The following is a 12,709-nucleotide window of genomic DNA, read 5'->3' on the forward strand; positions in this document are numbered from 1 at the left end:
GCACGAACTATCCATCGACATTTAAATTAAATGAAAAGCTATGGCAGGAGGACCCCACTGCTGACACAGAGATATAAAAAAGCAAGACTATGTTTTCCAAAAATGAACTTGAGTAAGCAAAAATCCTTTTGGGAAAACGTCTAGTGGACAGATGAGACCAAGATAGAGCTTTTTGGTAAAGCACATCATTCTACTGTTTACCGAAAACAAAGAAAAGAACACGGTACCTACAGTGAAATACGGTGTAGGTTCAATGATGTTTTGGGGTCGTTTTGCTGCCTTTGGCACTGGGTGCCTTGAATGTGTGCAAGGCATCATGAAATCTGAGGATTACCAACAGATAATATCAAAAAGCTGGGTTTGCGTCTGAGATCTTGGGTCTTCCAGCAGGACAATGACCCCAAACATACATCAAAAATCACCCAGAAATGGATAGCAACAATGTGCTTGAAAGTTATGAAATGGCCAGCAATGAGTCCAGATCTTAATCCCATTGAACACCTGTGGAGAGATCTTAAAATTGCTGTAGGGAAAAGGCGCCTTCCAATAAGAGAAACCTGGAGCAGTATGCAAAGGAAGAGTGGTCCAACACTCCGGCTGAGAGGTGTAAGATGCTTATTGATTGGATTTCCAAAGGGTGTGCAACCAAATATTAAGCTATGTGTGCCAATAATTTTGTCCAGCCCATTTTTGAAGTTTGGTTTGACATTATGTCCAATTGGCTTTGTTTCCTTTTTTGGTTTAGTTCCAATACACACAAAGAGAATAAGCATGTGTATAGCAAAACATGTTACTGCAATCCTTTTCTGTGAGAAATACTTTTTTTTCTTGAAACATTTCAGGGGTGCCAACATTCACGGCCATGACTGTATGTATGTATGTGTGTATATATATATATATATATATATATATATATATATATATATATTGTAGGCGGCCAGCACGTATCTACATGCCAAGTAGGTTGCTGCATCAACTTGCAAACTTCCAGGGTTGTCAAGAAGGTCAATCCGGCAGTAAGCTTTGGCATTTCCATGCAGCTAGGTTGCAGCAAAGAAACTGCAATATATGTGCCACCGAAGTCCCAGGGTTCGGTGGGGAAAAAGAGCATTTTTAGTCAGTAACAGTAGGTTACTGACCTGTGCATAGTTAGGATAGCTGCCATGCAGCTTAAAAGGGCTCTTTTCTGGAACAGCTGTAGTGTGGGTGGGAGGCCGTTCCCACAGTCCGGTCCGGGATTTACTGGACCTTTGGAGGCCTTTAACGTTTGCTTCTCTCAGACCTCAGGTGAGGAGAGTGTGAACCTGAGGAGTTGTTTGCCATTTCTTCCACATTGTGCTGCAAGCTGGAGCACACAAAGCTGCCCAGGGAATCAGGACGGGGAGAGACTGATGTCTCTGCACCAGATACAACCAACACTACATGGTTATGTAAGGACTTTATGCTGGAGTCCCATTTTTGTTTGTTCTGAGTTTAACAACTGATGTTAACCTGTTAAGGACCAAGGGCGTACAGGTATGCCTTTGCTCCCTGGTACTTAAGGACCAAGGGCGTACCTGTACACCCGTGGGAATTTCAGTCCCCGCCACGCGCCGGGCAGGGACCGGACCGGGGTGACTGTTGATATCGATCAGCAGGCACCCCGCGCAAATGCCCAGGGGAGTCATCAGATGTCATGTCAGCGATCGGCGCAAATCGCAAGTGAATTCACACTTGCGATTTGCGCGATTCCGGGTCATTACGGGTCTATGGTGACCCGTAAAATAATGGGGATCGCGTTGTCCACCCACGATCCCCCTGAAGGGATAGGAGTGAGGTGGCAGGGGTGCCACCCCTCCTATCCCTGCTATTGGTGGTCTTGTGGTCTCGGCGCGGGCAGCATGTCGTGCGGCAGAAGAGGACGGCTCCCTGGATCCGATGGAAGCCGGTAAGGGACTACAGTTTGAGACCATTATACAGTGGTCTCTACACTGTTGCCCTCCAGATGTGGCAAAACTACAACTCCCAGCATGCCCAGACAGCTGTCATGCTGGGATTTGTAGTTTTGCAACAGCTGGAGGGTCACAGTTTGGCGATCACTTTGCTGTGAACTGTGGCCCTCTAGATCTTGCAAAACTACAACTCCCAGCATGCCCACATAGCAGTTTGCTGTCTGGGCATGCTGGGATTTGTAGTTTTGCAACATCTGGAGGTCCACAGTTTGGAAATCACTGTGCACTGGTCTCTAAACTGTAGACCTCCAGATGTTGCAAAACTACAAATCCCAGCATGCCAAAACAGAAAACAGCTGTCTCAGCATGCTGGGAGTTGTAGTTGCGTACCTCTAGCTGTTGCATAACTACATCTCCCAGCATCCACTTCGACGATCAGTACATGCTGGGAGTTGTAGTTTTGCAACAGCTGGAGGCACACTGATTGGAAAATACTGAGTTAGGTAACAGAACCTAACTGAAGGTTTTCCAACCAGTGTGCCTCCAGCTGTTGCAAAAGTACAACTTCCAGCGTGCACGGTCTGTCAGTGCATGCTGGGAGTTGTAGTTTTGAAACAGCTGGAGGTTAGCCTCCCCATGTGAATGTACAGGGTACATTCACACGGGCAGGTTTACAGTAAGTTTCCTGCTTCAAGTATGAGCTGCAGCAAATTTTTTGCCGCAGCACAAACTCCTAGCAGTAAGCTCGCTGTAACCCACCAGTGTGAATGTACCCTAAAAACACTACACTACGCTAACACATAATAAAGGGCAAAACACTACATACACCCCCTTACACTGTCCCCCCCAATAAAAATGAAAAACGTATTGTTCAGCAGTGTTTCCAAAATTGAGCCTCCAGCTGTTGCAAAACTACAACTCCCAGCATTTCCGGACAGCCACTGACTGTCCAGGCAATCTGGGAGTTTAGCAACAGCTGGCGGCACCCTGTTTGGGAATCACTGGTGTAGAATACCCCTATATCCACCCCTATGCAATCCCTAATTTAGTCCTCAAATGCGCATGGCGCTCTCTCACTTCGGAGCCCTGTCGTACTTCAAGGAAACAGTTTAGGGCCACATATGGGGTATTTTCATACTCGGGAGAAATTACACTACAAATTTTGGGGGGCTTTTTCTCCTTTTACCCCTTATGAAAAGGAAAAGTTGGGGTCTACACCATAATTTTTACACTAACATACTGGTGTTGCCCTTTACTTTTTATTTTCACAAGAGATAAAAGGAAAAAAAAGACCCCCAAAATTTGTAACGCAATTTCTCCTGAGTACGAAAATACCCCATATGTGGGCGTAAAATGCTCTGCGGGCGCACAGCAAGGCTCAGGAGTGAGCGCGCACTATGTACATTTGAGGCCTAAATTGGTGATTTGCACCGGGGTGACTGATTTTACAGCAGTTCTGCCAAAAACGCAAAAAATTGAATACCAACATGTGACCCCATTTTGGAAACTACACCCCTCACAGAATGTAACAATGGGTAAAGTGAGCCTTTAAACCCTTAGGTGTTTGACAAATTTTTCATTAAAGTTGGATGGGAAAATAAAAAAATAAATTCACTAAAATGCTGGTGTTACCCTAAATTTTTCATTTTCACAAGGGAAAATAGGAAAAAAGCCCCCCACAATTTGTAACCCCATTTCTTCTGAGTAAGAACATACCCCATATGTGGATGTAAAGTGCTCTGAGGGCGAACTAGGAGATTTTGAAGAGAAAATGTGTCCGGAATTGAAGACCACGTGTGCATACAAAGCCCCCATAGTGCCAGAACAATGGACCCCTCCCATATGTGACCCCATTTTAGAAACTACACCCCTCACGGAATGTAATAAGGGGTAGAGTGAGCATTTACGCCCCACAGGTGTCTGACAGTTTTCTGGAACAGTGGTCCGTGAAAATGAAAAATTTAACTTAGCATTTGCTCATCCCACTGTTCCAAAGATCTGTCAAATGCCAGTGGGGTGTAAATACTCACTGCACCCCTTATTAAATTCTGTGAGGGGAGTAGTTTCCATAATGGGGTCACATTTGGGGGGGTCCACTGTTCTGGCACCACGGGGGGCTTTGTAAACGCAAATGGCCCCCGACTTCCATTCCAAACAAATTCCCTTTCCAAAAGCTTAATGGCGTTCCTCCTCTTCTGAGCATTGTAGTGCACCAGCAGTCCACACATGGGGTATTTCCATACTCAGAAGAAATGGGGTTACAAATTTTGGGGGTAAGTTTCTCCTATTACCCCTTGTAAAAATGTAAAATTTGGGGAAAAACCAGCATTTTAGTGAAAACATTTTTTTTTTCATTTACACATCCAACTTTAACAAAAAGAATTGTGAAATACCTGTAAGGTGTTAAGGCTCACTGTACCCCTTGTTATGTTCCTTGAGGGGCTTAGTTTCCAAAATAGTATGCCATGTGTTTCTTTTTTTTTGCTGTTCTGGCACCATAGGGGCTTCCTAAATGTGACATGCCCCCCATAAACCATTTCTGCAAAATTTGCTTTCAAAAAGCCAAATGCGACTTCTTTTCTTTTGAGCATTGTAGTTTGCCCGAAGAGCATGTTACATCCTAACATGGGGTGTTTCCATACTCAGAAGAGATGGGGTTACAAATTTTGGGGGACATTTTCTCCCATTACCCTTTATAAAAATTGTAAATTTGGGGAAAAAACTGCACTTTAGTACAAAAAAATATACTTTTCTCATTTACACATCCGACTTGAACGAAAAGTCATCAAACAACTGTGGGGTGTAAAGGCTCACTGGACCCCTTGTTACGTTCCTTGAGGGGTGTAGTTTCCAAAATGGTATGCCATGTGGGGGGGTTTCTGCTGTTCTGGCACCATAGGGGCTTCCTAAATGTGACATGCCCCCCAAAAACCATTTCAGAAAAACTTACTTTCCAAAACCCCATTGTCGCTTTTTCCCTTCTGAGCCCTCTACTGCGCCCGCCGAACACTTGACATACACATTTGAGGTATTTCCTTACTCAAGAGAAATTGGGTTACACATTTTGAGAGGATTTGTCTCCTTTTACCTCTTGTAAATATTCAAAAACTGGGTCTACAAGAACATGCGAGTGTATAAAATGAAGATTTTGAATTTTCTCCTTTATTTTGCTGTTATTCCTGTGAAACACCTAAAGGGTTAACACACTTATCGAATGTCATTTTGAATACTTTTAGGGGTGCAGTTTTTATAATGGGGTCATTTGTGGGGTATTTCTAATAGGAAGACCCTTCAAGTCTATTTCAAACCTGAACTGGTCCATGAAAAATTCCGATTTTGAAAATTTTGTGAAAAATTGGAAAATTGCTGCTGAACTTTGAAGCCCTCTGATGTCTTCCAAAAGTAAAAACATATCAACTTTATGATGCAAACATAAAGTAGACATATTGTGTTTGTGAATCAAAATATAATTTATTTGGAATGTCTATTTTCCTTACAAGCAGATAGCTTCAAAGTTAGGAAAATGCAAAATTTTAAATTTGATGCAAGTATCGACAAAATTTTACCACTAACATAAAGTAGAATATGTCACGAAAAAACAGTCTTGGAATTAGAATGAAAGGTAAAAGCATCCCAGAGTTATTAATGCTTAAAGTGACAGTGGTCAGATGTGCAAAAAACGCTCTGGTCCTACAGTGAAAATTGGCCTGGCCCTTAAGGGGGTTAAAGGAGTACTCTAGTGGAAAACTTTTTTTTTTTTTTTGTAAATCAACTGGTGCCAGAAAGTTAAACAGATTTGTAAATTACTTCTATTAAAAAATCTTAATCCTTCTAGTACTTATTAGCTACTGAATACTACAGACAAAATTACTTTCTTTATTTTCTTTTTGGAACACAGTGCTCTCTGCTGACATCACGAGCACAGGGCTCTCTGCTGACATCTCTGTACATTTTAGGAACTGTCCAGAGCAGCATATGTTTGCTATGGGGATTTTCTCCTACTCTGAACAGTTTTTAAAATGGACAGAGATGTCATACTTGTATATATTTGCATCATAATTTATAAACCCTGCATGATACCTATTTTATTTTCATTGTTTCAGTAATTATAGAAGGAAGATTAGGAGACCACTGTGTTCTAAGGTTACAAAAGGTTTAACAGTGTAAATAAATACTGCTTAAATACTTGAGGCTTTGTAGTTACTGAAGTCTACAATGGTAAACGGTTCTAATGCACATGGATGTAATTTCAACTTGTGCTGCACATTTTCCAGATGATTTTTCTCCTATTAAACAGTTGTGCCTGTGTAAATACAACATACATCATTCATTGCGTAGATAGGCAAATAGTCTTACCAAACAGTCTGCTGAGCTGATAATCTCCACACCATTCCATTACTCTAGTTTATTACCATTCAGTAAATCACCTAGGTCTGCTTAATATCATATAAAGGGAATATCGCTGGGGTTATGTAAATGTTTTAATAGATGCTCACTGAAGAACCAGACAGAGGTAGTAAACACTTACAAGCAACTTAGTGGGTGTGCAGAAGGGATCCACAGTACAACTATTTATTTTATTAAAAGGATTATTCATTCCATATGTTTAAAGTGCATATATCAATTCTGTACAGTATTTTCATATGGAAAAAAAAAAACTTTAAAAATCTGCAAATTTTATAGCAAGCATGGCTTTAACTTTTAGTGCTGGTGGTTAATGCAGCACGTAAAATATGAACAGTGAGATCTGGTTTAGGAGGTTTTTATTCATAATTCCTAAAACGTGACCACAACGTATATAGCCTTTTTATTATGAAGGTTTCCATTAATACCTGTGAATTGGTCTAACAGTCTAGGGTTCAACTACAGAAAATCTATGTTGGTGGTCTTTTAACCTCAAGACCAACCTGCAACAGATAGAAAAACTAATATGATGTTAATTTATAATTTTAAAGCAAAAAATAAATAAATAAATAAAACAATACTTGATAATAAAAGTTATAAAAAAAATTAAATACAAATGAATAGAAAAATGTACCAATGATAAACGCTTAACCATGAAGTGGGAATTTGGAAAAAAAATTAGAAAAATTCTAATACGCATGAACCACATTTTTTTATTTTTATTTTTTTTAAAGAAGAACAGCCACTACTTATACCTTCATTGATGACAGAATGCCAGCGGTGCTTTTGCTTATGGTAGGAAGAGCGGAAGCTAAAGGTCTGACATTGCCAGTCTCTGAAATTGGTCACACCAGGAGGACAGCGTGGGTTCTCACACATCTTGTATTGTATTTTTGGATCATTGCATTGTCGGCCTTCAGTACTTTGACTACAAGAGATAAATAATACTAGATTTATGTATAAAAGACACCAGCATCCAGTGATTATCATATCTGTAATATAGTACCAAATAAAGATTACATTAATATTACCTAAGACAATTACGTTGTCTGCTTCGAACTCCAGCTCCACATGTTCTGCTACAAGAACTCCAAGAACTCCACTCCCCAGACAGGTGTTCAGAAGATGAAGTCATGCTGGTGCATTCTCCAACTCTACACCACTGTGTATAAATGTGTCAAACATTAATCTTCAGCATACTTGTATTTTTTTATTTTATCAAATTGTACATTTGTTTTTCCTTTTTATCATTAAGGTTAATGAGTGAAGGAAAAAAATATTTGATCCCCCTGTTGATCAGTCTATAATTTTATGGGTAGGTTTATTTGAACAATAAATGACATAATAATAAAAACAATCGAGAAAACACATTAAAAATAAGATATGAATTGCTTTGCATTTTACTCAGTGAAATAGATATTTGATCCTCTACCAATCAGCAATGGTTATACAGGTAATAAGCTGAGATTAGGGGCACACTCTTAAAGAGAATGCTCTTAAAGGGGTATTCCAGCATTTTTTTTATTTGACTGTGCTACAGGGGCTGTAAAGTTAGTGTAGTTTATAATTTAGTGTCTGTACCTGTGTGTGACGATGGTCTTACAATTATTCTGTGATTAATGCCCCAATATTTATTTTTAACAGCATACAAAACTACTCATGCCTTGGGATTTCCGAGGTTGCAGTGCGTCGAGACCTGACATCACTACCCCTGCTTCAATTTTGCAGCAGCGGTAGGCCCCCTGGTTAGAAAACACTGTGTTTCAATGGGTGGGGTGGCTGATGTGTGGGAGGAAGAAAAGTGACCTCAAACTTTTAAGCATGGAACTGTGGGATGTGTAGTTTAGAGAACAAAATCCAACAGGAAATACCCAGTTCTGGCAGGTAAGTACTAAAATTACCTTATGGTGGATAACACCTTTAAAGGGGTACTCTGGCCTCAAGACATCTTATCCCCCATCCAAAGGATAGGGGATAAGATGTCGGATTGTGGGGGGTCCTGCTGCAGCCTCAGAGTCTGCCATGTCATGACAATGGGGCCAGAGTATCGTGATGTCACAATTCCTGCCCAGTGTGATGTCACACCCCACCCCCGCAATGCAAGTCTATGGGAGGCAAGTCTATAGACAGCATGACGGCCATTTTAATTATTAGATCACTGTCCATTTAGCTTATGGAACACCAATACACTGACCTTTGGACTTCTACAACACTAGCATACAGACCGTTCAGCTCCTAAAATGCTAGTACACTATCTCCTGAACATCTAGAACACTGTCTCATTTAACTCTGAACCATGTGTTTCTAGAATGTTAGTAAATTGTCATTGAGAAAATGAGAAAATGTTGGACAATGCTGCAAGGAAAAAAAAAGATTATTAAGGAGTCTAGCCCTAAAACCAACTGCCAGTAAAAAGTTATGAGATATTTAATTGGACATTTGATCTCTAACAATATTAGAAAACGGTTGCTTAATATGAAACATTTTAACTTCATCGAAATTACATTTATAAACTTGTATTTTTTGACAAAACAACCTTACATAAAAGATTGTCACAGTGTGTGTTTATGTTGGAAATACTGAAAATTGCATGGCAGGCTCAGCATGCATTTGGCATTCTGCTGAAAGTAAAAAAAGGAAAATTACACGTGGGATAAAATATATTTGCTGTCAACATGTTACTACAAAGTGTTCTATTTTAATTGTCTATTTCATGTGAGAAAAATGCCCATATGGTATTAATGGAAACTTTGAACTCAATCAATTCTGATAGCTCAAAATAAACTCTGGAAAGAGACTGGAAGCTGTTGATGGATACTAAACAGAATCCCCCATTACAGATGAATGTATTCCCCTTATGTTGTAACTAATTGCTGCAATAAATACTTTAAGAAAGATTTTAATACTTTGGGAAATACCTGAAATTCACATCAAAATAATGTATATATTAGTATATATATAATTGTCTCATTAAGCACACCATTACTGTCTCATATAATTTTCTCTTTAGTCGAATATAAAAATGTTCAATTATGCTTCTCAAATGACAAAACAAATACATTACACAAAGTACAAAGTGAGAGTCCATTAGATAGTCTGAGCCAGATAGAGTAGCTGATGACTTCACACATTTTTGTACATTTGGCCACTGAAGAGATTAATGATGAAGTCACTTAATTTAGACTATCAGGAATTAAAACTCAGAAACTGTTCATTTAAAGCCAGTAATCTAAAGTACCTCTATACCTCCAGGTTTACGTCACATTAACCCCTTAAGGACCAGGCCATTTTACACCTTAGGACCAGAGCGTTTTTTGAACTTCTGACCACTGTCACTTTAAACATTAATAACTCTGGAATGCTTTTAGTTATCATTCTGATTCCGAGATTGTTTTTTTGTGACATATTCTACTTTAACATGGTGGAAAATTTTTGTGGTAACTTGCATCCTTTCTTGGTGAGAAATCCCAAAATTTGATGAAAAAATTGAAAATTTTGCATTTTTCTAACTTTGAAGCTCTCTGCTTGGAAAATGGATATTCCAAATATTTATTTTTAAATTTACATATACAATTTGTCTACTTTATGTTTGCATCATAAAATTGATGAGTTTTTACTTTCGGAAGACACCAGAGGGCTTCAAAGTTCAGCAGCAATTTTCCAATTTTTCACAAAATTTTCCAACTCACTATTTTTCATGGACCAGTTCAGGTTTGAAGTGGATTTGAAGGGTCTTCATATTAGAAATACCCCATAAATGACCGCATTATAAAAACTCCACCCCCCAAAGTATTCAAAATGACATTCAGTAAGTGTTTTAACCCTTTAGGTGTTTCACAGGAAAAGCAGCAAAGTGAAGGAGAAAATTCAAAATCTTCATTTTTTACACTGGCACTGGCGGAGGTTTACAGTGAGTTCCCTGCTAGGAGTTTGCGATGCGGCGAAAAATTTTCGGCAGCTCATACTTGAAGCAGAAAACTTACTGTAAGCCTGCCCGTGTGAATGCACCCTGTACGTTCACATGGGGGGGCAAACCTCCAGCTGTTTCAAAACTACAACTCCCAGCATGTACTGATCACTGAAGGGCATGCTGGGAGATGTAGTTATGCAACAGCTGGAGGGATCGCAACTACAACTCCCAGCATGCTGGGATTTTCAGTTTTGCAACATCTGGAGAGCTACAGTATAGAGACCACTGCAAACTGTGGCCCTCCAGATGCTGCAAAACTACAAATCCCAGCTTGCCCAGACAGCAAACAGTTTTGCAAGATCTGGAGGGCTATAGTTCAGAGACTACCATATAGCGGTCACAAACTGTAGCTCTCCAGCTGTTGCAAAACTACAACTCCCAGCATGCCCAAACAGCTGTCTGGGCATGCTGGGAGTTGTAGTTTTGCAACATCTGGAGTGCTGCAGTATAGAGACCACTATATAGTGGTCTTGGACTGCAGCCCTCCAGATGTTGCTAGGCAACTTACCGGCTTCCGTCTGATCCAGGGAGCTTGCTGCACGACCTCGCCGATCTCCGAGGCCGATAGTCGCCCGCAGCCTCCGCAGATCAGTAAGTGGACTCCGGCGCCGTTCTGCCCCGCCTATTGTGGGTGGGCAGAACGGGGAAAACGAAAGTTAACCCCCCCGCCCCCGATCTGCTATTGGTGGTCGCGTCTAGACTACCAATAGCAGGGATAGGAGGGGTGGAACCCCTGCCACCTCACTCTTATCTCTTCAGGGGGATTGTGGGTGTCTTTGACACCCACGATCCCCCTTATATTCCGGGTCACCATAGACCCGTAATGACCCGAAATTGCGCAAATCGCAAGTGTGAATTCACTTGCGATTTGCGGCGATCGTCGACATGTGGGGGTCCCGGGACCCCCCTCGGCGTTTGCCTGGGACGCCTGCTGAATGATTTCAGCAGGCATCTGGTTTCGCAACCCGCTCGGCGTGCGGCAGGATGTGAAATTCGCTGGGACGTATGAGTACGTCTCTGGTCCTTAAGACCCAGGGCGCAGGGACGTACTCATACGTCCGTGGTCCTTAAGGGGTTAAAAACATGTTTTTTTTTTATTATTCTAATGTTAGACTTTTCTAATGAGTGTTCTCCCTCATAGGTTTCCTGAACCTAGACCTTGACCTTTAACACTAAGACTAGTTATTTCTGAGCACTTATGAGGTTCTCAGCCCTAGCTTTATCAAAACACATTGGTCCATATTTATTAACTCCTTAAAGGAGTACTCCGTTGGAAACATCTTGTCCCTTATCCAAAGGATAGGGATAAGATGATAGATCGCGGGGTACCCCGCAATCTCTGGATCGGCAGTGGTGGCTTCCCGAACATGGAAGCTTGTAGCTTCCACGTTCATGACATCACACCACACCTCCTCCATTCATGTCTATAGAAGGGGGCGTGGTGGCTAGTACATAGCCGTGATGCTTCCCCCCACAGAAGTGAATGGAGAGGGGGAGGCAGCTTGCATCGCCAGTCATTAGGCATGGAGCAGAGTTTGCTCCGTGCACCGAATGATGGGGTGCTGCAGTGGAGATTGCAGGTGTTCCCAGTGGTGGGACCCCCACGATCTAACATCTTTGGACAGGGGATAAGATGTTTCCAATGGAGTACCCCTTTAATACCGTAAGGACTCAGGGTTTTTCTGTATTTGCACTTTAGTTTTTTTCATCCTCACCTTCTAAAAATCAAAACGCTTTTAGTTTTTCACCAACAGACCTATATGAGGGCTTGTTTTATGCTCTTTTCGGTAAAAATGACACCTTATATTTATTCTGTAGGTCCATATGGTTACAATGATACCAAATTTATGTAGGTTTTATTTTATTTTACAAATTTAAAAAAATGATAACTACATGCACCAAAATTAGTATGTTTAAAATTGTCATCTTCTAACCCCTCTAACTTTTTTATTTTTCTTCATATGTGGCTATGTGAGGGCTAATTTTTTTGTGCCGTGGTCTGTAGTTTTTATCAGTTCCATTTTATTTATTTTTTGTTTATGGGACTTTTTGATTGCTTTTTTATACATCTTTATTTAGGGTATACAAAATGACCAAAAATATGCAATTTTGGACTTTGGAAAATTTTGCTTCTATGGAGAACACTTTTTAGTAAAAATTACACATTATCTTTATTCTGTAGGTCCATACAATTAAAATGATAACCCTGTTCATATAGGTTTAGTTTTATTTTACTAACTTTTTATACAAATATTAGTATTTTTAAAATTGTCCTCTTCTGACTTTTGTATCTCTTTCATTTTTCTGTATACAGGGCTGCATTTTTTTGCATTGTGATCTGTATTCCTTTAACACACATTAAATGTCATTTTAAATACTTTAGAAATGTAGTTATTAGAATGTG

At 40.3% G+C, this 12,709-nt stretch overlaps 1 protein-coding gene across 1 annotated transcript in view; it reads right to left on the reverse strand.

The window, feature by feature from the left end:
• ADAMTS19 (ADAM metallopeptidase with thrombospondin type 1 motif 19) overlaps nt 1-12,709 on the reverse strand; it is a 245,689-nt gene that overhangs the window by 87,314 nt on the left and 145,666 nt on the right. The window contains exons 12-13 of the mRNA XM_056537289.1: nt 7,367-7,497; nt 7,091-7,263 (exon numbers count right to left, since the gene is read on the reverse strand). Coding sequence (XP_056393264.1) covers nt 7,091-7,263; nt 7,367-7,497 — 304 coding nt within the window. The remainder of the gene's footprint in view (nt 1-7,090; nt 7,264-7,366; nt 7,498-12,709) is intronic.

Source organism: Hyla sarda, chromosome 1 (assembly GCF_029499605.1).
Source record: "Hyla sarda isolate aHylSar1 chromosome 1, aHylSar1.hap1, whole genome shotgun sequence".
NCBI lineage: Eukaryota > Metazoa > Chordata > Amphibia > Anura > Hylidae > Hyla > Hyla sarda.